Raw genomic sequence first — 26,314 nt, forward strand, 5'->3', positions numbered from 1 at the left:
CTGGGATTTGCAAAGGGGCCTAAGGCATTAGGTGCCCAGCTCCCACGGGATGTCACTGGGAGTTAGCTGTTTAACGCCTTTAGGTCACCCCCTTTTGTAAACCTCAGCCTTAATGCTTAGCATTTATATTCAGCTGCTTCACAGACACTAAGTAATTGATCCTCCCAGTAGCCCCTTTGTTTTATAATCCCTGTTTTCAAGGTGGGGAAACTGAGGTAGAGCTGAGGTTAAGGGGCAGATTGTCAGAGGTATTTAGGTACTTAAAGCTGGAGATAGGTGCCTTTAAACCAATGGGAGTTTGATTTAAAATGAGAATTAAATCAACAGCTGTCAGATGCCTGGGTGTTTTTGAAAGTGACCAGCCTCAGGTCTCCTGGGCTGTGTCTATAATGCACTTGCTTCCTAAAATTTCCCACCCCTGCAGCATAGGTGATGATAGCAACAATGGGAATGTTTGTGGAGGGTAGTCGTTGGCATGGGGCTGGGACATTTAGGTTATTTACTGAGACTACAACTTTCTAACTTGAAGAACAGTGGAAGCCTGTTCCAGAGCTTCAAGGAAGGTGGTAGAATCATAGGATTCTATTTTAAGAACAGGTTGGACAAAGACCAATCAGGGATGGTCTAAGTTTAGTTGGTCCTGCCTCAGTGCTGGGGGTTGGACTAGATGATCTCTCACGGTCCCTTCCAGCCCTACATTTCTGTGATTCAAGACCCTGTGTTGCGGAACAGGGCTCAGAGCCATGGTTGAAACACCAGTGGTTGGTGTACACGGGTGCAGGTGGAGCTGTGACCATGGAGAATTATAGGGGGAAGAGAGTGTGGTGTAGCAAAACCAAAGTGTGCCTGAGTCAGAGCTGGGATTAGAACTCAGGACTTTCTGACTCAGCCCACACCTGTCTCTCTCGGTTACCAGCAGAAACAAGTGCAACCCTTACTCACACAAGTAGTTCTTACTCCTACGGAGCCAAGTCAAGCAAAACTCCCCGTTTTTTTCCCCCAAAGGGAATTTTAGCCAAGTAAGAACCTCAGCAAAGGCTGCAAGAGTTGACTCATGAGCAGCCTCATCGGTCTCCCTGGGACTACTCGTATGTGTACATGTTTGCAGGATTGGGCCCACAGGGATGGCTGGCTGATGTTAGCTGAAAAGACAGCAGCAGCATCTTCTTAAAAAATCAAAAAGAATTGAGACAACTGGACAAAACCACCCTCAATGTCTAAACCCTCCACTCTGACACCAGACAATAGTAGCAAATGTTTATTTTTAAAATTCGCCAACTTCAACACAGCTGCAGGGAATCGCCGGCATCTCCACAGGAGAAAATGGCTCAGGACCATTCCAATACGTGATGTCATCACAGCTCTTTTTTACTCTTCGTTTTCCTGCTTTTCTGACTCAGGATGTGGGCAGCACAGCGGAAACCCAGGTTATCTGAGGCAGAGTCTGGTGTGTTTCCCATCCTGGGAAAGGACAAAAAACCCTCCAATGTAGAGTCAGAGATTTTAAGGCCAGGAGGGACCATTGGATTCTCTAATTTGAGCCCCTCAATGACACAGGCCATAGTTATCTCTGTTTGGAGCCCACTAACCTGTCTGACTAAAGCACATCTTCCAGAAAGGCATCCAAGCCTAAAATGATACAGATACATGGTACCATTTTCAAAAAGCCCAGCTCCAATTTAGGCATCTAAGTGGCCAGATTTTCAGAATAACTCAACCATCAACATACTGTGCTAATTAAAAAAAGTATCTGGCCACTTAAATTAGGGGTCTAAATGGGAGCAGAGCGTTTGGAAAAATCTGGCCCTTAACGTACAGAATTGCTGCAAAGGGGCTGATGAGTGATACAGTTCCTCCACCGGGCTTTTTAAATGACATCTTCTGACAATTAATATGGAGAAGGAAGGCAAAGCAATTTAATTATTTAGATTATGTAAATTACATAATTTACATAATCGATGACAAAAATGAGTTTGTATGATTTAAAACAGATGAACATTATTTCCCACCATTAATTACACTTCATTGTTATAATTTCTATCCTTATGATATTTTCCCTTCCTTCTCTCACTGTTGTATTGGGTGTTATATACTAGCTGGCATCCAGCCTTCATTCCAGAGTTGGCTGCTGTCCATACAGAAGTGTTTAGGGATTTATTATTAATAATAATAAAGTAGTCTTCACATTAGTTAAAAGTAAATAATTATTAAATAGCAAAAATAAAACAGCAAATAATTTGAAATAAATCTATGTAGTAAAGGTTAAGTTACTATAAGACTTCCAACGTGGTGCAAAATAGCACTTGTCCACAGCAATAAGTAAACCTACCTAGTAGTAACACGAGCTTTGTGATTGGCCGATCCATCTACTGTGTCAATCCAAGATGCACCTCGCAGGACATGCATTTTCTGAGCACGCTGCCTTGACATGGGTCCATGAGGTTGATATTCTGATGCAGTCCATTCCCAGGTGTTTCCTAACAGGTCATAAAGCCCTGAGACGTAGACATTGCTCATCAGGATCCATAGGAGACACATACACTGTCAATACAAAGCCCCTTTGGAAGCACTTTGGTGCAGTGAGGGTTGTTTAAGATGTCATCAGAAGAGGATGGTCTAATGGCTAGAGCAGGTGACCAGGAACCAGAAGCTCTGGGTTGTATTCCCAGCTCTTACACATACTCACTGTGACCTTGGGCCGATCACTAAACTTCACTGTGACCATCTATTTAGTGGGGTAATAATGCTTCCTTACCCGCAAAAGGGCATTGTGAAGCTTAATTAGATCATATTGATAAAGTGCTTTGAGATCTCAGATGAAAGGCATTAAAAAGGGCAAAAAGTGATCAAGTATCATTATTGTAAATCATTGGTTGCAATGTCATGCTTCTTGCCTTAAAACGTATGATGCCAACATCAGCCAATTTAAACAGCCTTCAGAGATTTCAATGTGCCCAGCATCATCATCTCTAGGTGCCAAGAAACTCGATATCCATTTAGGTTTTAAATTCCCGCTATAATCGAGACTTTATTTTATTATTTCTAAACTGAAATTAACAAAAGAATTCATTTGCAAATTGGGGCAGAGGTGCCCCCTAGCCCATACCATAGTTGTTCTGAGGAGAGAATGCATTCACTGGGGAAACACCATGGTAACCATCTTCTGCCATATCGACCTTTGGGAAGATTCCCTGTGTGAAGAGAGGATTTTACTTTGAGGGTACGTCTACACTACCCACCGGGTCAGCGGGCAGCGATCGATCCAGCAGGGGTCGATTTATCGCGTCTAGTCTAGATGCAATAGATCGACCCCCGAGCACTCTTCTGTCCACTGCTGTACTCCATCGGCACGAGAGGAGCAGGAAGAGTTGATGGGGAAGCAGCAGCAGTTGACTCACTGCAGTGAAGACACCACAATGAGTAGGTCTAAGTACATTGATTTCAGCTACGCTATTCACGTAGCTGAAGTTGCGCAACTTAGATCCATCCCCCCACAGTGTAGACCAGGCTAAGAAAACAAACCTCTCTCACCCAGGATGGCATAGAAAAGAGCAAAAGGGCTTGCACTTTACAGAACCTCGTCATGCTTAAAATAACGGAAACTAACAGTCGTAAATCACATAATGCGAAGCTACTTCAATATGACCAAGCAATAGCTCAACCATTCAAAGTGCTAAAGAGGGAGATCCCTCCCCCATGAAATTCTGAAGCTCAACAGCCGCAAATGTTGAGGAATCCGGATTCTGCTTCCGTTGTAGAGAGTGGGGCGAGATTGACGCCTTGCAAGGATATTCTGGATAAATATTAAATACTTATGGTTAAGTATCTTTACATTCTAAATCCTGGAGGTGAGGGGAGAGTCTCAAATGGTGGTAAATTTAACAACTGACCTGACAGTCCTACCAGCTGCTGTTCAATATCTTGAAGACAAGTCAGTTTGATTTACTAGCTAAATGCTTCCTTAGGTCGCTTTAGGACATTTTTCTTCATCAATAAGCCATCAAGACAACCCAGCACAGAGACAACGGTATTAAGACCCTACCTGCCAGAGATTTGTACGATTTGGTTGAAACTTGTTCCCCCAAGGATATACTCTGCCTGTCAGAAAAGAAGAGGTGGGACTAATTATTTCCTTCCTGATCAAACCAGGACACCAGTAGGAACTGTCAGCTTTACCCTTTCTCACTGATGCTGTTCAGCATATGCATACATGACCTGGCAAAAGGTATAAACAATGAGATGGCAAAATTTGCAGGCAATACAAAATTACTCAAGATAGTGAAGTCCAAAGCTGATTGCAAAGAGTGCCCAAGGGAGCAGACAAAATTGGGTGACAAAATGGCAGATGCAATTCAGTGTTGATAAGTGCAAACTGATGCATACTGGAAAACATAATTTCAACTATATATAAAATGATGAGAGTCTAAATTAGCTGTTCAAGATCTTTTTTGAGCTATGAGTCACTGTGGATAGTTCTCTGAGAACATCTGGTCAATGTGCAGCACCAGTCAAAAAAGCTAAGAATATTAGGAAGCATTAAGAAAGGGATAGATAACAAGGTGGAACATCTTATAATGCCACTACATAAATCCACAGTACACCAACACCTTGAGGACTGCATGCAATTTTGATCACCACATCTCAAAAAAAAAAAGATATATTAGAATTGGAAAAAGGGTAACAAAAATGGTTAAGGGTTTGGAACAGCTTCCATATGAGGAGAGGTTAAAAAGAGTGGGACTGCTCAGCTTAGAAAAGAGATGACTAAGGGGAGATATGATAGAGGTCTATAAAATCATGACTGGTGTGGAGAAAGTAAATAAGAAAGTGACTATTAGTCAAGACACTCAGGGACACAACCCCATGCTTTGAGCGTCCCTAAACCTCTGACTGCCACAAATTGGGGCTGGATGACAGGGGAAAGATCACTTGACAAATTCCGCTGATCTGTGCATTCCCTTGAAAGCATCTAGCACCAGCCATTGTCGGAAGACAGGATACTGGGCTAGATGGACAATTAGTCTGTGCAATAAGGAAATAATGCACTGGTTTTAAAAATAAATATTTTAACTCTAAAGGACAGTGCATAACTGGGAGGGCAGCCAGAGCCCTAAACTGCTTGTCATCAGCCCTTCTGATTACCACTCCATTCACCAGTTACTCTGGCAGGGATTTCAAAGGAGCCTAAGGGAATTAGGCACCCACAGCCTACTAAATTTCAATGAGAGATTTGATTATCTAGCTCCCGTAGACTCCTCTAGGAAAAAAAAAAAATCACAGCTTCTGCGCATAGTGATTTACAGACATGACCTACATAAGGGGATCAATTCATCCACCACTAAAACACAGCTGCCTCTGGAGTAGGACACTGCTGACTTCATACTGCTGTGAAGTGAATATTGTACCTAATTGAAAATGCAGGGGGAATTTTTAGGCTGCACATTAAATTTGGAGCTGGTATTTGACCCAGATGTCAGAGCTAATGTCTCTTCCTTTACAAAAAAACTGTGGGAACACAGGTGTTGACAGACTTGATCATGGGTCCACTTGGTCCAGTATCCTGTCTCTGACAGTGGCCAGCACCAGATGCCCCAGAGGAAGATGCAAGAAACTCCATGTAGGTAGATGGGAGATCATCTGCCCCACATGCAGGTCACATCTCAATCTCAAATAGAGGTTGGTTTAAACCTTGCAGCAGGAGGGTTTTTCCCAAACTCTTTTTTAAACATTTGCATTAACTATAACAACTCTGGATATTCTTGTTATCCCTATAAACATCCAATCCCTCTGTGAATCTTCCTAAACTCTTGGGGCAAAGTCTTGGCTTCATCAAAGTCAGTGACAGAACTCCCGTTTGACTACAGCGAGGCCAGGATTTCACCTGTGGCCTCAATGACATCCTGCTGCAACAAGATCCACAAGCTTTGATGTTCATGTCTCACTTGTAAGAAGAGCAAGCCAAGTTAACTTCTCAGGGCCATGCCTCAACTGAACAACTAATGCTATCCAGCTCCCTCTGGCAAAGCATATCTTTGTAGTCAACTCCAGGACTACCCATTATTCCTGGCGGAATGCACTACAAGGCATGAACGTTAAGGGCCAAACCCAGCTCTCATTACTGAGAAGAGAATTTGGCCCCCAAAGCTTTAATCAGAGAGATGGCTCCAAAATGTATTCATGTACCTATTTCATAGAGTAATGGGTTTTAAGGCCAGAAAGGACCATTAGATCATCTAATCTGACTTTCACCCACATCTCCCTACGGAGACCAGAAACCCCAGCAGAGGGGAAGATAGAGCTTTGAGTCTAGTAGGATTTCATTATTTAGGAATACAAGTCCACTCCTGGGTCATTGAGTCCTGTCCCCTGCCATCACAGGACATCCCATCATAGAATCAATTATAATTATTTGATGACTTAGTTTGGTTTGAAAGATCAGTTCAAAGAGCTTTTCTTACATACTCTCTAGTCCTCCCCTTGCAGCAAATTCCCACTCTGCCTCAGTAGGGAGTCTCTTCCCTTTCCACTTGCAATATGCCTGCGCATCATTCCAGCTCACGTGTAGCACTGGGTAGTCCAGCTTGGTTTTTATCCCAGATCCTGGACCTGCTGGCTGAGGAGAATTTCATTTAACAGGTTTTCACTGAGCCATAACAACTTTATGTAAAATAAACCCAACAACAGGGAACAGTACAGAGTCTGGTAGGCCTACAATTAGACACATCATCTATCACCACACACTTTGCTCTTCCTATCTGTAAGGCCACTGACATATACAAGAATCTTGGACTTCAGGTGCTTCTACCTGTGGGATATTTGTATAGTTCAATGGCTTGTCAGCTAAGGTGGCAACACCTTTGAAGTCTGGGTGGGGTGGGGAGGGGAGGGGATGAGAATAATCTGCGGCCACTTTTTTTAAACACCAAAAACTTTCATTAGCCCAAGACAAACTTTCTGGAAGGAGGGAGGGTACAAATGATAAATATTAAGCTAAGAGAGTCTGTGGCAGAAGAAGGAATTGAACCCAAGTATTAGGTTAGTGGTCAAAATACTGGCCCAGCCTGTCTCACATGAATGTATAGAAGGTCATACCCTGAACTTGGGCATGATTTGGAAATGCATCCTCTGCTACATGGTACAGAGCACCTTGCCTTTGACTACTTGGTAGAAATCAATCGTACTAAAGACTGGAGGATATGCATCTGTCTCAGTTAAGGACAGAGCCTCAGATTTGTGTAACACACAGACACCAGTTCTATCTACTCTGCTTGAAAGGCATGGCTGATAGTGGAGTTTATCCCTAGACCAGGGGTCGGCAACCTTTCAGAAGTGGTGTGCTGAGTCTTCATTTATTCACTCTAATTTAAGGTTTCACATGCCAGTAATACATTTTAACGTTTTTAGAAAGTCTCTTTCTATAAGTTTATAATCTATAACTAAACTATTGTTGTATGTAAAGTAAATAAGGTTTTTAAAATGTTTAAGAAGCTTCATTTAACATTAAATTAAAATGCAGAGCTCCTCGAACAGGTGGCCAGGACCCGGGCAGTGAGAGTGCCACTGAAAATCAGCTCGTGTGCCGCCTTTGGCGCCCATGCCATAGGTTGCCTACCCTTGGCCTAGACAATGATCTCAAACAGGTCTGCAGATCAACTGTGGCCTGTGATCAGTTCCAGGTAGCTGGCAGAACTCCTCCAATCAAAGTTCCCCCTAAATATAGAAACAAAATGGACAAGAACAGTGCACAGACGGGAGGACAGCCAGTGCCCTCAACTGCTGGTCATCAGCCCTTCTGATTACCATTCCTTTTGCCAGTGACTCTGCTATGGATTTTCAATTGAGCCTAAGGGAATCAGGCATCCACCGCCTAGTAAATTGCAATGGGAGATTTGAACATCTAATTCCCGGAGACTCTGAAAAATCACAGCCTCTGCACTTAACTGTCAATTTTCATCTTTCGTGTGAGTGGAATCGCTAACGTAATTAATGCCGTTTCTTTTCCCCACTGAAGTTCAGCCCGTAAAGCAGATAGTCTCTGAAGGCCTATGGGGTTGCAATTCACTCCTTCAAAGGACTGCTCACCTGTCGCCAAAATGCGTTGTCAATCGGCAACCACCAAGGAGCGGACTAAGAAAAAGAAAAGAGCAGATTAAAACACAATCCTGCCATCTAATCGTCCCCAAGCCTTGACTCTCAGTGCTTAACCCCTTTCACAGCATGCGAAGTAAGGCACAGTATTTTTGAATTGGGTATGGTAGGGTGAGATTTTGTGGCTGGATATGAGCAGCTGGTTCATTTTAAAGACATTTCTATAAAGCTCATAAGTACGGTCCAGGGGGCATCTGATTTTAAAAAGAAAATTCAGGATTTAAAAAACTCCTTTAAAAATGTAGGCTTCTGTGTTTTCAGTTCTGATCGATAAATATCAGGAGATGCCTTGCTCTCTCCATGCTCGCCGAGCAGACCCTACTGCGCACTCTGCAAAGAGTCCAAAGTAGGCTACAGACTGGGGCCTTAAATCACGTCAGGCACAATCCTGCTGTTATTGGAGTCAATAGGAGTTTTGCTCTTGGTTTCAATGGGAGCAAAATCAGGCAGGGAAAAAGACAAAAATATTAAACCAGTTGTTACCTGGTGGCAATATTCAGCAGGAAAAAAAAATGCCCATTGCAATCAACAAGGCCTTTGCTCCTCAGGGAAGAATGTTTATAGCAAGATAAACAAATAAGGTAACATGGTCAGAAATAAAGTGAAAAATTCCCCATTGAGGAGTCCAATTCCCTCCTACTCCCTGGGGTGTGGAGCCTAAACTTTCTAAAGCCTTCATCCCTTCTTCTGGGCACTTGGCTAGAGCCAACGTTAATGCCTCCTTTTTCCACATAAGGCTACAACAATAAATGATCGACTTTTCAGGAGTGGCTCTGCTTGGATTTATTCCACCATCCCGACACCACTCTGTTCTGACACCACAGCCCTCTTTTCACCATCGTGAATCAACTCCATAACATATTGTTCATATCACTTTACACACTCCAAATGGACTTTACCTCCAGTTTTTGGGTCACTTTTTTTTTCAGCTCTTCAGATACAAAATCCTCAAAGACAAAGCTCCAGCCGAAGGCTTCTGCTTCTGTTTTATATTTCTTTTCTCGAACAAACTCCCTGGTGTGAACAGGTCAGTTAGAGGTTGCTAGGTAGCACTCCCACAAGGTTAACACCACATGCACAGTAAGTTGATAAAAGTAAATGCAATTTACAAGAGCTATTCACACCATTTATAGTCTGTTGAGCCCCTGGTGTAAATCCAATCAGCTCAATGGAGTTAGGTTTAGAGATGAAACTGGCCCAGTCTGTATTGATTGCATGGAACTGCTATCCTGATGTGATTTTTTTTTTTTAATATTTAAAAAATAAATCTATTGAGTTTCTTTATTTAGATTTATTAAAACAAACCAACCCAAAATACAAACCAACCAATCAAGCCAGCAGAGTTACTTCAAGTGCCCATTCTAAGCTGCGAGTTCACTCTGCAAAAATTCACATTGAACAAAAGTCAGATACAGCCACTTAAATCCACTGCCACTATTGCAAATCTGTCCCCAACATTTCATTATCCAGGGCAGTGAATAAACCCGACCAATCTGTGTTCTATCGCCTCCCAAAATAGCTGAGAATCAAGATGAGCTTCGCAGCATGTCCAAAAAGGACTCATTAAGATATCAGAATCATCTCTGTGCCAATGCAGGATAGTCCCTCCAATACCTGTTTAGTGTTTTGTACAATCCTTATAAAATATATTATAGGAAGCAATTGAGTATTAATAGGGCCTCAGCTAGAATCTAGTCATTAGATGGCCCAACTTCTATAACTGTGCATTATGGAGAGTAACATACTTCAATGAGAAAACGGAATATCCATCCCTCTGACTGCAGTATATTGCAGTTTCATAACGAACAACAAAGCAAAGTATTTACAAATCCAGTACAAAATAAAATGATGCTTTGGTATGTTGCCCATGTAAAACCCCAAACATCTGGAAAGGACCTGTTTGCTAACTTAAAATAACCACAAGTGAGTTTTCTGTTTATCGTTTCTTCTCAACAGAAATATTTGCCTTCCAGAGTGTTAGAAAAGCCATTTGTATTGCAAACAGCTAAACTAAAAAGTTAACATCCTTCTGCAGTGCTCCACAGATGTAGAGCAGGATTTTATAATATTCCAGAAATTTTGAGTGAACATCAATATGGTGAGATTCTCAGCCTTGAAAATTCTAATCGGTTTTCCTTAATCCATAGAACAGGTACAGCACTGGCAGTAGGTGTGCAAGTTCACATGCTGCTCTGCCAATGTACCTTCACTCCGACCTGGTGGGATCACCTCTAGGCATTGCAGATTAGTTCAGTCTCTATGATTAGTCACGGGCCTCTCTGCTGATGCTGCCAACAAAGATAAACCCAGCAAAGATGGCTTCAGTCACTACCCAGCCCAACAGCATACAGACGAAAATTTCCATCACCCTGCGCCAGCCACTCTCTGCAAAGTAAGCAAATGCTAAGTGTGGGCCTTACCTGAAATCCCGGTTGGTGACAGGATATTTGTCAATAGCAAATGACTTCACTGTCACCGCCTCGAGAGGCCCTTCATTTTTACCATCAGGTGAATTTGTTCCCATTTGGAACTTCCCGCCAGGCAGTTGTACCATGTTTCCATCATCTTCAAAAACTATGAGAGATGTTGTGATCCATGATAACAATTAGTCACAATACAATCTTGGCGTGCGTACATTCTATGCTAGAGATGTTTGCATGCTGGGGAAGGAGGATAACAGAGGATTGATAATTATACCTAGCACTTAGACAGTGCTTTATATCTAGAAAGTCCTTTGCAAAGAGTGCACTGATCTTATTCCTGGTGTAACTCCATGGAAATCAATGAAATTATCCCTGAGAAAAATCCATTCACTTGTTCTCTCTACTCTCCTAGGAGGAAAACAATAAGTATTGTTATCTCCATTTTACAGCTGGAGTAACTGAGGCAGAAAGGCTAAGTGATTCACTCTAGGTGTCACAGGCGATAAAGCAGCAGAGTTAGGAATCTCTTTCTTAATATACATGGCAGGACCTCTGCTGCTAAAGATACTGCTATCTGAAAGACAGCCCCTCTGCATGGGTACAGATAAATCACAAAGGAATCAGACTAGTGGCACAAAACGCTCTCAGCCCACACAGCCTGGATCTGCCCTATGAAAGCCTTGTACATGCACAAAGACTTTGTAAAGAGAGGTTTTACTGTGAAAGAAGCATTAGAGAATCTACACTGCAAAGGGTTCACTGAAGACAACTGCAGCTCAATCTATTGCTTTAGATTGGACTCTGTGTTGTCTGATGGCAATTTATACAGAGAGGCATTCCTGGGTATCGCTTTGAGTTGTGAGATTTGAGCATTCAACTCCTGGCATCTAGTCTCACTCATCAGTTTTCACATGCAGGATTTTAGGCCACCGGGGGAATCTCCTTTGGAAGTATCCAAGGTCTGTCACTTTTCAGTTGCATCAAATGACCCAGGGAAACGCTGTAAGGAGTAGCCCCTCCCCAGAAGGGCAGACCCAGGGTAAATACTGTGTTAATATATGCAGAAATGACTGTGCAAATCTTCAGAAAGGGAGAGAAGGGAAAAATACATCAGGGTGGGGAAGTTACCAGACATTTACAGCTAGGAAATAAATTTGGGGATGGGAGTGAGAAGGAGGAGGAGGAAGGGAATTCCCCTACCTTCCCCAGCATCACAATAGTCATTGAGAATTAGGTATCAGTCTGACTGAGCAGCCACTGGGGCACCCCACAAACAACAGCTCTAGAGCTGAACTTGGTGGGGAATCCAGGATTCTGTCTTCAGCTTGCACTTTAGAGCCAGTGAGGGCATGGCGTTTTCATCTAACTTTTCCAAAGGCTGGAGGTGGGGGTGCTGATCCTTTTCACATTGCTCATTTCACCTAACTGTTGGAGTAAGTTTCAGAGTTTGATGCTTGTTCCTTCAAAGGTATTTAAAAGGGAGCAGACAGGCCCTTTCTTCCTTGTTTTCAGGCAGTTGAGGATTCATTTTAAGGCAGTATTTCGTCTCTTTTTTTGGGAGAGGAAGGATTTTTAGGGTTAGCAAGTCAGGGAAGACACACCCTGACAGAAAGGGAAAGAGTCATTAAGTGGGGACAGGCAGCACTTATCAAGCTCTGCTGCAAGAAAGAGTGTAAAGAGTAAGGGAGGTGGAAAGGAAAGGTGGAGCAAGACATGCCTGGACACATGAACTCACCTTGTAGACTGTAGCTGCTCCCTAACACACAGGTGCCTAACAGGAGAGCCAGCTGCACTCTCCCAGCAGAGGAGAACAGCAGCATTGCTGACAGGAACAGGAGATGAATGGGAGGAGTTGAAAAGGCCCCTCTGTGACCCAGAAGAGCTGTGTACTTGGTTGAAATACTTCCGGGATCTCTGGCTAGAAGGGAAGCCAGTCAAAGTCCCCGCCTCCCCCTGCATGGAAATGAAAGCAGGGAGGTGATGAAAGGGGAGGAGTATGTGTACAAGCAGCAGCACAGAAGCTGGGTACTTAGTACATGGAGTCCGTGTAGAAATGAGAGGAATTGCATTGTCATATTTAAGCCCAGCCCGTGAAGGGTTGTTCCTGATGGTGCATTAAATTAGTGCACCAGCTATTTAGTGTTACAGAGACAAAAGTCAGTCACTTTTGACTGAAGCATTTTCCTTTAAATTGTTACCCAGAATACCTAAGAGCCCTCATGTAAAGAGCAGAAAATAGCTTATCCTTCTTCTCCCCCCCCACACCCCCCAAAAAAAAGCAAACCTAAAACCCAAACCTATTTTGGGTACTTGACAACACTTTTCAGATGACCAGTTTTGTGGTTTCTATTGTGTAGGTATGCAGTTCAGCTGCTTTGCATGGGTTTTCATTACAACAAAGGAAATGAGTTTTGATTTTTAAAAAAAATGAGGCAGGGGACTGTGACCGTAGGCTCCCATAGAGGCAGATGGTCATACAGATGTACAGTGTGGAGCCTTTTCCTTTCTTTGAAGGTGACTAGCCCTTATGTTGTGCACCTTTAAAGGGAAAAAGCACTGGTGACCCTACCCACCCCAGTCAAGAAGAGAGAAAGTACTTCAACTTGCAGGTAAAAGTCTTTATGGAGGAATATCTTGAACCTACTCTGAGGCCTTGTCTACACCACAAAGTTGCAGCGCTGGTGAGGGAGTTATAGCGTTGCAACTTAGGAGGTGTACACATCTGCAGGGCATCACCAGCGCTGCAACTCCGTTTGCAGCGCTGGCCGTACACCCGTTGAAACTCGGGTGTAGAGGATCCAGCGCTGGTGATCCAGCGCTGTCATCAGGTGTAAACACTCACCAGCGTTTTTCTTGACCTCCGTGGAATAAACAGGTATCCCAGCATACCAGAGGAAGCCTCTCTGGTAATCAAGCAGGTCTCCTTCCCCGCGGTTTGCAGGGGGGTTCGGGGAACGCGAGAGCAAACCGCGGGGAAGCAGGTCTCCTTCCCCGCGGTTTGCTCTCGCGTTCCCCTAACCCCGTGCAAGCAGATCTCCTTCCCCGCAGTTTGCAGGGGGGTTCGGGGAACGCGACAGCACACCGCGGGGAAGGAGATCTGCTTGCACGGGGGTTCAGGGAACGTGACAGCACACCGCTGGGAAGGAGACCTGCTTGCAGGGGGGTTCAGGGAACACCGGAGCAAACTGCTGGGAAGGAGACCTGCTTGCACGGGGGTTCGGGGAATGCGCCAGCACACCGCGGGGAAGGAGATCTGCTTGGGGGGGGGGGGGGGTTGTTCAGGGAACACTGGAGCAAACCGCGGGGAAGGAGACCTGCTTCCCCGCGGTTTGCTCTCGCGTTCCCCTAACCCTCCTTGAAGCCGCCCAACAGCGCTGCAGTGTGGCCACATCTAACACCACTTGCAACGCTGGTTGCTGTTAAGTGTGACCACTCTGCAGCGCTGGCCCTATACAGCTGTACTAATACAGCTGTAACAACCAGCGCTGCAAAATTGTTGATGTAGACATACCCTCAGTGAAATATGTTGAGATTTTCTGCAGAAGAAATTTTGCAGTTTTAGAGCCTCTTCGAGAGTTCTTACATACACAAGGATTACAACAGAGGTTTGCTTTCTAACTCAACTCTCCGAAGACTGATTCTTCTGGTAGTGATATATGACTGTGGTGTTATAAGATATCATTTCAGGACTTTGCTTTTACTCTGTATTCCTTGTTCATGCATGCTCCACGTTTTGGGACATTTGGGTGCATAAAGATCTATGCCCATATTCAGAAAAAAACAGATGTAGTAAAAAAAAAAGATACTAGAATGGAGAAATCAGTAAGCATGGCTATAGTTGGGAGAAGTTAAACATTTCTTGATCACCATTACAACCAAAAAGCATGCAAGACTGAAGCTAGAAGTTTTGTAACGTGGAAAAACAGAACAGGCAGGCAACTAAAGTAAGAATTTACATGACCAGTGATAGGGTCCAGTATATCAGGAAACCAGAACCCAACTGGTTGTTCACATACTTGAAGTTTTGATGGAATTGTAGCTGGGTCTGGTTCAAAGTTTGACTATTGAAAAACAGTTCCTGTCCATCCCTCCCCCTGAAGTCCTCAAGCTGCTGCTAAAGCAGCTTATATCATTCGTGAAGTCACATCTGAGTCATCAGATGCTGTCAAAAAAAAAAAAAGGAAATCAAAATACTCTAGGAACTTGCCAGCAAGTCTGTGGACTATTTTAAAATCACACTGGATTGTAGACCACCATTATACATTGCTAATTAAAATTAGAAGGAAAAATTATGCCTATAAATATGCACAGTTTTCCAGGTATAGATCTCACTTTACAAATGAAGGTGTTTGTTTACCCCACCCCCACTTGAAGATAGGGAAACTGATGCATAGGTGACAATTGCTGTAAATAGGAAAAGAATCCAGGTCTGACTCCCACCCAGTTCAGTGTCCCACACAATAAAACATACTGCCTCCCAGTCAACTAAAGGTATTCTTCACAACCCCTGTGGAGACTCCCCCCTCCGCAGCAAATCTTTCAACCTACAAAGAGTTTGGTGCAATCCAATCTGTATGAGTACATGAGTCACAGAAAGTCATCCCTGCCTGGAGTATTCTAGCAATATCCAGAAAGGTGGCCTACAGATGAGTGAATTCTGAGAAAGTGACATTTCCTCCCAGTTGACAATTACATAACTACATTGACTTGTCCCAGAACATTTGCTATCCCAACCAAAACAGATGTTAAGTAACTGACACCATTACAAGATAAGCACAGAGCAGAACTGTTTATTGGGTAAAAAGACTGCAAGTTGTACATTTCAGTGCAATTAAGAAAAAAAAATAAATAACTGATTTTAGAACCTAATATTTGAACAGGTGTTAATGTTTGCAAGTGGCCATGTTTACCCCCAAGAGAGCTACTTCTGTTACTGTGAAAATCCATTGAAAGCTGGAGAAAATAATGCCGTCAGCTGGATTTTTTTTTTTTTTTAATTTTTAGGGGCATCTCCCTACTCAAGGCTACTATGACAGTTGAGGGCAGATTCCATTCAACCTTTGAGAGACGACATTCCAGCTCGCATAATTTCATCAACCAAAAGTATGTTGCTAGCGATCACCGTGCTAGAAAGATCAAAACATTGATGGTCAAAACTTCTGCATTATTCTACAGTTCATCCAAACAAGAGTACCGAATGCATACTTCTCCCCACTCAGTCCTCACCTCATACACACCCGCTCTGTAGATTATGGTTCTACATTCACTAACTTGTTTAAAAACTAATATACCAGCTGAAGAGTCAGTCTGAAAGTTCTTAAAAACCAATCTGGGGCTTATTTAAGAAGTTTGATTTTTCTATAGAGGATAGAGGTGAAAGGTATCAAGACTAGTCGTTTTTATATAACTATTGTACTAGCATGTTTTTATTTTTACACTGTACATTTAGATATTTCTGTAAAGATTAATCCATCTCATAGCAATCCATTAAATTTGACCATTAGCAATGGAAGCCTATTCTAGTTTAGATTAAAATTACAAAAAAATTTACCATGAATGAAGTAGTTGTTTTTTGACATTATAATTATCCCAAATTCCAGCTGCTGCCGCCACCATTGGTTCACCTGGGAATGCAAAATAAATCCCCTTGTAGGCAATTGATACATTTTAGCATTTTATTAATGTAGTTCAAAATCTTGTTACAGACAGTAGGAAATCACAATATTAACATGCCACCCCCCCATAAACATAAGAACACATCTATCTAGCCCAGTATCCTGTCTTCCAACAGTGGCCAATGCCAGATGCCCCAGAGGGAATGAACAGAACAGGTACTCATCAAGTGATCCATCCCATCACCCATTCCCAGCTTCTGGCAAAATGCTGCTGCTACCAAGAGGCAAACCAAAGTATCTTCTACTTCATACTAAACACTGGCATTCACATTTGTGTGCCCATATGTGTCACAATGAAAAAATACATTTTGTAAATGAGTCTCTCTGAGCCTCTAAATGGGGAATAGTGGCTCACTAAGTCAGTTAATTCTCTTGCATAAAGCTATGTTGAAGTTAAGTACTAGTCATTACGAGTGAAGCATTCTTCTAGCAATTTAATCAACTAAAGAAGCTGCTCATTGAAAAACTGCCAGGTCTTACAACAAAAGTCCACCAGTCCTGAAACATCTTTGGAAGCTAAAGCATGAAGGACTTGCTGTACATAAAATTATTTAACCTCAATTGTCTGATGAACTTATTTTAAAGTTTCTTACCAGTGTTCAGATCAACTCCAATAAGTTGTCCAGATTCTGCATATTCGGCAAGAACTTTCACTAGTGTTTCCTGGGGGTCGTAGCCAGAGTTCTGAGCAAGAACCTTGGGGGGGGAGGGAAGGAAGAGAGTGGGAGGAAAGCATGTTTTATGTATTAAACTTAAAGCCATGAAAATCTACAGATGATGCATCATTAACTGTTAGTCTTACCATAGCTCCGAATGCACCCCCCTGCCGGCGTAACTCATACAAAAATGAGTAAGGATATACATCGGGGCAGGCAAACTTTTTAGGGCCACATTGGGTTTCCGCAATGGTATGGAGAGCCAGGGGGTAGGCTGGGCCTCCCCAAAACAGCCAAGGTTGCTGCGCCTGCCCCATCCAACCACCCCTGGAACTCCTGTCCGACTGCCCCATCCAACCCCCCCCTCTTCCTGACTACCCTGATTCAACCCCCCTGTACCCTACCCCAAACTCCCCAGCCCTCTATCCAACCCCCCTGCTTCCTGCCCCCTTACCACACTGCCTGGAGCACCAGTGGCTGGTGGCGCTACAGCTGCGCCACCCAGAGCACCAGGACAGGCAGCCCATGCCGCTGCGCAGCACAGAGCACTGGGTCAGGTCGTAGCTGTACTGCCTGGCAAGAGCTTGCAGGCCTGCTGCCCAGAGCATTGCGCCAGCCGTGTGGTGAGCTGAGGGGGAGGGGGAACAGCAGCTCAGGGGCCAGGCCTGGTACAAGGGCTATAGTTTCCCCACTTCTGATATACATCCTTGTCTTCAGTTCAAGACATTTATTACTCATGTCTATTCTCTGGCAAAAGGCTCTTCAGCTAAGTGGACTACGGCTAAGACACGTATAATTTTCTACATGCTATAATTGCTCAAACTATTAGTTTAACCAGGAGTAATTTTATACCTTGGGAATTATGAGCAGAGCATCAGCAAAGGCTTGAACTCCAAACTGGGCTCTTCCTTTTACATTTGGCTTATGTTTCACAAGAGCATCAGCTATTGCCACTTCTAGTGCACCAGCTCCTGCAACTACACATCCTGTAAGAGATGAAACATGCTAGTGTACAGCCATATCAAACAAACAATTAGACTACATAATTTAAGCTAGTGGTCATGAAGCTCCCACAGAGGCAAAGAGGTCAGTTAAGATTTACTGACTGTAGTAAAGAGCACCAAGCTTTTACTGGGTGGAAAGAAAGCTAGGAAGTTAAAACTAAAGCCTGTATGTTTCTGCCATACTCACTGAAACATGCCAAGACATGGTAGTAATAATTTTAGTAAAAGTCTTACGGACTGGCCAGCTATCAAAAGTATTGACAGCAGTTATGTTTTAGGCCAACTGTAGACAAATAATATTCTACATAAGCCAAGATTATTAGTATTACATGAAGTAATTTAAGTAAAGCACAAAGTCTACATACAGTAAAAAGATTTTTACATCAATAGTTTGCAGTTCTCATGTGTCATTTTTAGATTAAAAAAGTGGCTCTTCTAGATGTTTTTTCCTTCCCTTTGAAATGGAGATTGGACTAGAGGTACCAATTCTGCAATTTTCTTGGAACAAAACTCGAGTTTTTGTAACAGCATGCATCTAATTCAAGATATTTTAAAACAGATTTCTGAAAAACAAGTTATTGGTTCGTTATTTCCACCGATAAGAAATGCTATTCTAATGATACTTCCTGGCAGGAACACCAGACTGACAATGCAGCGTAATAAATCTTTACATGACTGGAGAGCAAGCCTTTCCTAGCCCTCCTCCATGCTTTCAGTGGCATGTAGGGTACATATAGCTATGCACAGCACTGAAAATAGCTACATCACGGGTGGGGAGGGGAAGAAGAGCAGCAGCTGGAAGCTGCCAGTCTTTCTTTGCAGCAGAAAATGCCTGCCAGAGCTTTTCCCCACTGCTGGAGCCTTTCACTGTTGGACACTACATAGATAAAAACAGTGTAGACATGGGAGGCACTGCGTGTAAAGATCCATGTAGAATATATGATGTAGGGTTCTGGCATGTCTCTATTCAGTCAAGCAGTACTTCACCATCTACACTGCTCTTTATACTTTACAAGGACTGCACACCCCGCTTGCACCTCTATATGCTGCAGCAAATGTAGACATACACCTTGCAGCTATGGGCACGTTTTTTTTTTTCTCCTTGCTTCCACAAGCATTGACTTTAAATTAGATCTAAAAAGTTTTAATAATTTTCCCTGTAGTGAATAAAGCATCTTGTACTGAGTTTTCCAGCAACTTTAACTGCAGCACTTAACTTACTGTTAACATTTAATAATACTTCTTCCCTTTCTTGGAGGAAGGCAATATGAGGCTTTTGTCACCTAACATATAACTGAAGTTACAATAACTGACCAAACGTGCGTGTCCATCTTTCCTAAATACTCACTTTAAAAGCACCAAGGCACTGGGAACACTTCAAGTAGAAGTGCGCTTTAGGAGTTCATAATGACACTGCGGTAACAAAAGCTAACAATTTATCCATAGAAAAATACAGGCATACAGCTGTGCATTGGCAGGTATGTTTTGCATATTTCAAGATGTGCCTCATAAGACCTCTTTATATGTAATAAAAAGCACCAGGAGACTTACCATCCTCAATAGCGTTTTTGACAGCACGTAGCCCATCCCTTACTGCATCCTTGATTTGCGTGAGTGTATGTTTATTTGGCCCCCTGATCAACAGGGTAACAGAGCGAGGGTTGTCACATTTCTCAATGAAGGTAAACTTCTCTTCACCCTGTATGCCAATAAGCAGCAAGTTTCCAATACCACATTTTTGCATAAGAAAAACTCCCACATAAAGCGCTAAATGGAAAAATATTTAACAATGGTGCATCTGAGTATTTGAAGACTGAAGTCAAGAGTTTATTCAGATAATTAATTTTGTACCTGACCTTTCAGGAAGGGAGGAGAGATAGAAGGGGAGACGTTTGTCTCCTCACCCTCTGAAGCTGAGAAGGAATATGAACAATTACATTTCAGCCTTAAATAGAGAACAAGTTTATTCTGTGTTGTCTTTGGCTCAATTTTATTCTTGATCCCCAACACATTTAGTTGCAGTACCAACATCTAGGCAAAATGCTTACACATGACAAGGAGAAACAGCGAGAAGAAGTCCCATTGACTTTTTAATGAGACTTCCATTACTGCTCTCAAACTTCTAAATCAATTCTCGTGGGAGCCCAAATGTAGGCAAGACCTCCATTATGTTTAGAAGTAGCAGAATCAACAAAGCCTGAACTGAAAAGATTGCTGCAGACCAGACAGGAGCCAGTGGAATATCAAATTTAGCCTTGGTTATAAACTCAAGGCCTTACGCACCAGTACATACTCGTAGACAAGACCAGCATGCCCCAAACAGTCAGCACTGAGGTCATCTACAGAATTCATAGCCATACCACCACAAGCAAGAGTCAATCTGAAAAAGGATGTACATAAAACACAGTTATGTTTTTTAAAAATAAATGTAAGTGAAAATAAGCTAGGGAATCTTAGTTGCCTGAATGATCCTGAGTGAAGATGTTTTTCACATCATGCCATAAAACATAACATATAGGCTGGTCTCATTATTTGAGACTTTATCTCAAGATAGTAAGGATTGTTTATTCAGGTGATTATTTCCTAGTGTTTGAGTTTAAAACAATTCAAGCCTCTTCTACAGTACTTTGAGTTGAAAGCTTACTGCAAGTTTTAGTCTCATGTCAGGATTCTCCATGACTTATACTGAACTGACTGTTTTTATTCCTGTAGGAAGTGTATGCGCTTGAACTAAAAGGATATTTTACTTCAGTTTTGAAAGAAAAACATGTAATCAACTAAAAATGGATTGTGAAAGTTAACACAAAGTCTCTATTCCTTCCTCAAGAACTGACCTCTCCATGTTCCTCCTTTTTGCTCGGCGCAAAGCTACTATTCCCTCTTTTGCAAGTGCATCCAAGGAAAATGGATCAATTCCCTATAACCAAAGAGAGAAGTACATATTAGGAAAAACTAAAAATAGATTAAGTCCAGTGCTAAATACCAAATTCTACATTCAGTTCATACTGAAATAAGTAGAAGCTATGCACATGTATATGAAAACATGCTGCTGACCAAGACTGACTAAGGCTTGTCTGAAGAAACCTATACAGTTAGCAGAAAAAGCATGAGCCTGCCAAGAATACCAACATTTTTTAGGTAATTTTTTCAGTTACCTTGTATTCTCATTTATCTCACCTTTTGATTGATCACAATAAATCCTTTATTTGAATCACCACAAACTCTTTTTTTCAAATCTATGATTTTGTTCACTCTGTCTTCAATGAATTTTCTTTCAGCTTTTACTAACTTCTCTCTTTCTTCTGCACTCTTATAAAAGAATCCTGAGCTCACCTCTCTGAAAGAAAAAATTGTTCAACATTACTACTAGTGCTCTATAATGTTAAAACAGCAGAATATTAAAATCAGAAGAGGATTTGAAGTGTTTCAGTTAAGACATCGATAGCTAAAATTATAGTATCGCACTACGAAATTTACAGTCCTTTAGAATACATGTAAAAGAATTCCTTCCAACGCAGAGCACAGCACAGAGTCATATCAAGGGAACTATGAAGTATACTTGGGTGTTCACTGTGCAATGCAAGACATGTTGGAGGCATAGGGGAGACTTCCTGTCATTCAATTAACCAACAGAATGGACTATTGTGCTAATGTGCCCACATCAATAGCCAATTCATCGCTCCACTACTTTGGAGTGAAACATTTGACTTCATTTCCTCCTTTTACACAAAACTAGGCTAGTTTTAATTTTTTTGTTAAATAAAGGGATATTCTAAAATTTATTATTCTTAATACTCTTAAAAGGTCTAAGACATATATGCAAATATTAATTCACATTACCAGAGTCAGGTATATTTCTTCCCTTGTTTCACTGGTGACTACTTACGTTTTTTCATATTCTAGTGATACGTTGCAAGTAAGGATGTAAGCATCTTCCACTCTTTTCTTCATGTCAGGATGACGAGCACCATGGTCCAAAACAAGTCCTCTAATCAGCCTGTAAAAAGTCAGTAAGATTACCTCTAAAAAATCTTTTATACACAGGGTAGCAAACATCTGTTTCCCTGAAACGTAGTCATAAAACTAATATCATGGTTGATTAAACAAATTACCAATCATACTGTCATATCAAGAATTCATCGGATCATGTATCCTACTTGTACGGACATGCTAACTTTACACAAAGCATACCATTAGGAAAACGCAAAAAGGAAATATATTCTAGCATAGCGTCTGACTGCACTTGCTACTGAAGAAGCTAATGCAGAATTCATCCATGCCACCGAAGTTAAACATTACAAAAAAAGTTTAGGTATTCCAAAAATTTTGAAGCATTATGATTCTCTTAACCTGCAATTCCAAGATTTTATATATCTTCACTTAAGAGGACACTTAAAGACATTAGAAGCCACCCAGTGCTGCCAATATTGTAGAGTCACAAAAGGCGGAGACAACAAGGAGTCCAGTGGTACCTTAAAGACTAACAGATTTATTTGGGCATAAGCTTTCGTGGTAAAAAAAAAACCACTTCTTCAGATGCAAAAAGGTGGCAAGCTGGATTCCTGTTCACCTTGCATTTTTTATTAGTTACCTAAAACTTCCACTTCATCTATACTGGAAGTGAACTTGCATTCCAAAAGAGATGGAATAGTTAACAAGGAGTAAGACGCTTCATGGTTTTCACACTGACAACTGTTTTAAAACAATCTTTGAAAGTTAAAGTTTATACACAGCAGATGTACCTAACGTACATTTTATACTTGAAATGAATGTGTAGTGATAACGGTGTTCAGAAAAGTATCAGAAGAATACAGTTATCCTCCAGCACAGAGGGACATCATTTAGTCTCACTTGCGTCCAGTCCCTCCTGGCCTGTTAGAAAATTAGCTTAACAGAGAAACTGAAAAATAGCTTTTTTCTGTTATTTACTTTGATAGCAAAGTATTGTCAGAATTACAATCAGTTTTGTAGTTTTCCCCTGCAGAGTCAGTTTCCTCTTTTCAAACAAAACCAAGGTAAGAAAAATGGGAAAATGCAATTGTAAACTGACAAAAATTGGCAGAGGGACTCAGAGGTGGCATGCTATCTAAAGCTACCTTCAACTGCTTTAAAGCAATTAAGTTTCAAGCTATGACTAAGACACAGAATGCATTACCAACATTTTATAGCTACCTACGCTGTTTCAGTTTCTGATTTGTGCTTCATCTCCATAATCTCAACCATGTAGAGGTCGATAGGCTCATCTGGTTTTCTGATTGCCAAAACAGCATCTACTACAGCCTGGAATAGAAGAGAGTGCCTCCATAAGAACAATGCATTCTTCAAAAAAGCAACCCAGCCAGTATTCCCCCAGCTTTTGTACATTCTCCCCCTCCCCCAAATAGTTACAGAACAAGTTGAACACCTGGAATTCCTGACAGAGAGGACAGTAAGGTAAGGTGACAGACAACATAAGCACACTTGCCTCTGTTAAGATATCAGCAAGTTCTGCATGAACTTTAGTACGTAGGGACGCTCTTGCAACATCCACAAGTGTCTCCCTGTCCATCTCCTTGGTTACTTTGACTGTCTCCAAAACTTCAAGTGCTTTTTCCTTTGCGGCTTCAAATCCTTCGGTGACTATTCTAGGGTGCAAGCCCTAGTTTTTAAAATAAGTTAAGTAACAGAATGGTGAGTAGATTTTTTTCACACCTGTAAAACTAGTAAATAGGAGTTTTTCTTGAAAAGTTAAGGTTTGAAGTGTTATTTCCAAATTTCGGATACCACAAAGAATCACTTTGGTGCTTTAAGACTGAAGTAAGTTAGAATTTGCATGCTACAGAGAGGAAAAAAAATGTACTGTCCTTCTGAATACATGTAAAAGGAAAGGCACTCCTCCTAATGCAGAGGAAAAGAACAGATTACTCTAGCACAGAGTTCTAGCCAAGGGAACTACAAAGCACACTTGGGTGTTCACTGTGCAACATGAATTAATAAGGTATCACCTTAAGTCCCCCGGCACATATACTGCCAGCAATGATGCCTTACTCTAGAAAGGTGCCTCTTGGTGTCATACGATTAGAAGACAAGAGCTTTAAATCCAATTAGAAATAAGTAAAAAACAAATGATAGATACAAGCTGCATCCATCATAGGTGGTTTTAACCTGTAATAATATAACCCTGGTTAGTTTAACATCTGTTTTAGTTTTTACCCAATGTATTCACACAATAAAAAGTGTTTCAAATAAGATCATTCCGGAAGAGCTATAACACCTGAAGTTTCTTTTATGAACATGAAACATTAACTGCAGTGATGCTGAACAGCCTCAAAGGAAAACATCTACATTTTCTTAAGTAAAAAATTCATACGTACCTCGGAAATATAGAGGTCTGCCTGCTTCAGCAGCTCTCCAATGATCAAAACATTTGAAGTGGTACCATCTCCAGTGATGTCATCCTGTGCTGTTGCTACTTTTGCTATCAAGGAGGCTGTTGGGTGTTGTATTTGCTAAACAAAACAAGACAAAAAAAAAGGACACTGAATAAATCTTGTTGCATTGTTATGGGAATAACCATCTGAAACCAAGTATCAGAGGGGTAGCCGTGTTAGTCTGGATCTATAAAAGCAGCAAAGAATCCTGTGGCATCTTATAGACTAACAGACGTATTGGAGCATGAGCCTTCGTGGGTGAATACCCACTTTGTCGGATGCATGTATTCACCCAAGAAAGCTCATGGTCCAATACATCTGTTAGTCTATAAGGTGCCACCGGACTCTTTGCTGCTTTATCTGAAACCAATTTAACAATTATATCTGGCCAGTACTTACTTTTCATAACCAATAGTGTATCTGAATGATTTTGTTTTTATCACTTCAAAGTGGTACCATCTAATAAGAGAGTCACATTTAAAAAACAAGCTATAGTGGTCATAGGCTTGGAATAACTCTTGTTTTGACCAAAAAAGTAACAAAAATAAAGAACTAAAGCATGGCACTGGCTTCTTCAAACATTAAGATGTCTTTATCAGCCAAGTTATTCTAAAAGGACCATGTATACATGCCTGACAGAAGGGAAAAAAAGGATATTTTAAGCAGCAGCACAGAAAAGTTAACCTTAATGGAATAGATCAAGCATATAAGCACAGAGAAGACAGCATTTAAAAGTATGATGTAAAATACAGCACAATTAAAGATTGATGTAATATTTCATTTAGCTAGCATGTGGCAGGGAAACTACAGTGTAGGTATGGATCTGTGTGTAGTGGAAACTGACACATGAACCTAGGGAGACCAGATGTCTTGATTTTATAGGGCCAGTCCTGATATTTGGGGTTTTTTTCCCCTTAAATATGGGCTCCTATTACCTCTCACTCCTGTCCTGATTTTTCACACTTATTATTTGGTCACCTTATGTGGGCCACATGCACCATGCAGCTTACTACATATTTTTTTTAAAATGTCATATCTGTACCTTGGGGACTGGTCCTGCTCTGAGCAATGGGCTGGACTAGATGACCTCTTGAGGTCCCTTCCAACCCTGATATTCTATGATTCTGTCTCCATTTAGCCTCAATTCTGCATGTACATCTACCCAGAGCCCTACTGTTCGCAACAGAAATGCAGGCCTCTCCCTGATCAGATGCAAGACTGGGACTTTAGGGACACAGAAGTGTTAGGTGAACCAAAATAATCTTTGGGTAAACAGCAGCATATTTAAGAGGAACAGGCAGGATAATGAATGAAAGATCTAACCCTTTCCGAGATGAGAGATAGCACAGCTTGGTAAACTACAAACCAATGAGCGACAGGTACATTTCTGCTATGGAATTAACAACTTCCCTTTCTGGCTGCTAACCCATGAGACTTCGCTAGCATCTGCCTCCAGCCAGTGCGCCAGAAGCGCCCTTCCCCGTCACTGCAGCTCTGCCCGCGCCGGGGGAAAGGGGCGCGCTCACCATCTCGTGAAGCAGCACGTTGCCATCTTTGGTGAGCTTGATCTCTCCAGCGCCAGACACCAGCCTGCGAGAGGGACAATGCAGAGCGTCAGCGGCTGCGCGGGCCTGCGCGTCGCCCAACCCCAGCGCGTGGCTTCCTAGCGGGCCGCCGGGGCTTTGTCTCCAACGCCTGGGACGCCGCCGGCCGCCAGCGGAGAACCCGCCAGTCACTGCGGGGAGCCCGTTCCCCTCCCCCCCGGGCCTCAGCCACGCGGCCTCGCCCCCCGGGCCTCACATCTTCATGGTGCCCTTGGGGCCCAGGTTGGTCCGCAGCACGTCCTGCAGTCCCCGGGCCGCGCTGATGTTCACGGCCAGCGCCGCCTGGGCGCGGGCCACCTCGGCCTTCGGGTTGAGCGCCTTCACCGCCGACATCTCCTCAGCGAGGCCGCGAACAGAGACGAAAGCAGCTCCCCGCGTCGCCGCCCCGCCCTTC

At 42.3% G+C, this 26,314-nt stretch overlaps 2 protein-coding genes and 2 non-coding genes across 5 annotated transcripts; all 4 read right to left on the reverse strand.

The window, feature by feature from the left end:
• Positions 1 to 1,245: 1,245 nt before the first annotated feature.
• SUMF2 (sulfatase modifying factor 2) lies at positions 1,246 to 12,484 on the reverse strand. 2 transcript variants are annotated; one of them, XM_030536723.1, is made up of 9 exons: positions 12,307 to 12,483; positions 10,569 to 10,722; positions 9,048 to 9,162; positions 8,083 to 8,127; positions 6,463 to 6,613; positions 4,043 to 4,098; positions 3,107 to 3,191; positions 2,330 to 2,495; positions 1,246 to 1,461 (listed from the first exon to the last, which is right to left on the reverse strand). In XM_030536723.1, exons 1-9 carry the CDS (start codon positions 12,389 to 12,391, stop codon positions 1,356 to 1,358), a joined length of 963 nt encoding a protein of 320 aa, XP_030392583.1. In that variant the 5' UTR covers positions 12,392 to 12,483; the 3' UTR covers positions 1,246 to 1,355. The 2 variants fall into 2 exon arrangements, with proteins under 2 accessions (XP_030392583.1, XP_030392584.1); XM_030536724.1 differs by lacking the exons at positions 4,043 to 4,098; positions 6,463 to 6,613 and having other exon boundaries at positions 12,307 to 12,484.
• A 2,861-nt stretch (positions 12,485 to 15,345) lies between these two features.
• Positions 15,346 to 26,311, reverse strand: CCT6A (chaperonin containing TCP1 subunit 6A). Its single transcript, XM_030536425.1, has 14 exons — positions 26,117 to 26,311; positions 25,843 to 25,906; positions 24,260 to 24,394; positions 23,371 to 23,544; positions 23,083 to 23,186; positions 21,793 to 21,903; positions 21,084 to 21,243; positions 20,741 to 20,823; positions 20,190 to 20,286; positions 19,458 to 19,605; positions 17,755 to 17,888; positions 16,840 to 16,942; positions 16,123 to 16,195; positions 15,346 to 15,697 (listed from the first exon to the last, which is right to left on the reverse strand). Exons 1-14 carry the CDS (start codon positions 26,251 to 26,253, stop codon positions 15,625 to 15,627), a joined length of 1,596 nt encoding a protein of 531 aa, XP_030392285.1. The 5' UTR covers positions 26,254 to 26,311; the 3' UTR covers positions 15,346 to 15,624.
• LOC115636733 lies at positions 22,051 to 22,186 on the reverse strand. Its single transcript, XR_003997029.1, has one exon. It is a non-coding gene; the product is annotated as a small nucleolar RNA SNORA15 (small nucleolar RNA).
• Positions 23,738 to 23,869, reverse strand: LOC115636734. Its single transcript, XR_003997030.1, has one exon. It is a non-coding gene; the product is annotated as a small nucleolar RNA SNORA22 (small nucleolar RNA).
• Positions 26,312 to 26,314: the final 3 nt, after the last annotated feature.

The sequence above is a fragment of the Gopherus evgoodei genome, chromosome 17 (assembly GCF_007399415.2).
Source record: "Gopherus evgoodei ecotype Sinaloan lineage chromosome 17, rGopEvg1_v1.p, whole genome shotgun sequence".
NCBI classification, from domain to species: Eukaryota; Metazoa; Chordata; order Testudines; family Testudinidae; genus Gopherus; species Gopherus evgoodei.

Coding starts and splice junctions, on each gene's coding strand:
- CCT6A (XM_030536425.1), bottom strand. CDS start 26,253: ATGTCGGCGGTGAAGGCGCTCAACCCGAAGGCCGAGGTGGCCCGCGCC. Junction 23,187..23,370: donor TTGCTGATATCTTAACAGAG/GCAAGTGTGCTT, acceptor CTTCTATTCCAG/GCTGTAGTAGATGCTGTTTT. Junction 19,606..20,189: donor TTGTCTACGAGTATGTACTG/GTGCGTAAGGCC, acceptor ATTGGCATACAG/GGTGAAGAGAAGTTTACCTT.
- SUMF2 (XM_030536723.1), bottom strand. CDS start 12,391: ATGCTGCTGTTCTCCTCTGCTGGGAGAGTGCAGCTGGCTCTCCTGTTA. Junction 10,723..12,306: donor GAGCAGCTACAGTCTACAAG/GTGAGTTCATGT, acceptor CATCTCTCATAG/TTTTTGAAGATGATGGAAAC. Junction 1,462..2,329: donor AAAGCTCGTGTTACTACTAG/GTAGGTTTACTT, acceptor GTCCTTTCCCAG/GATGGGAAACACACCAGACT.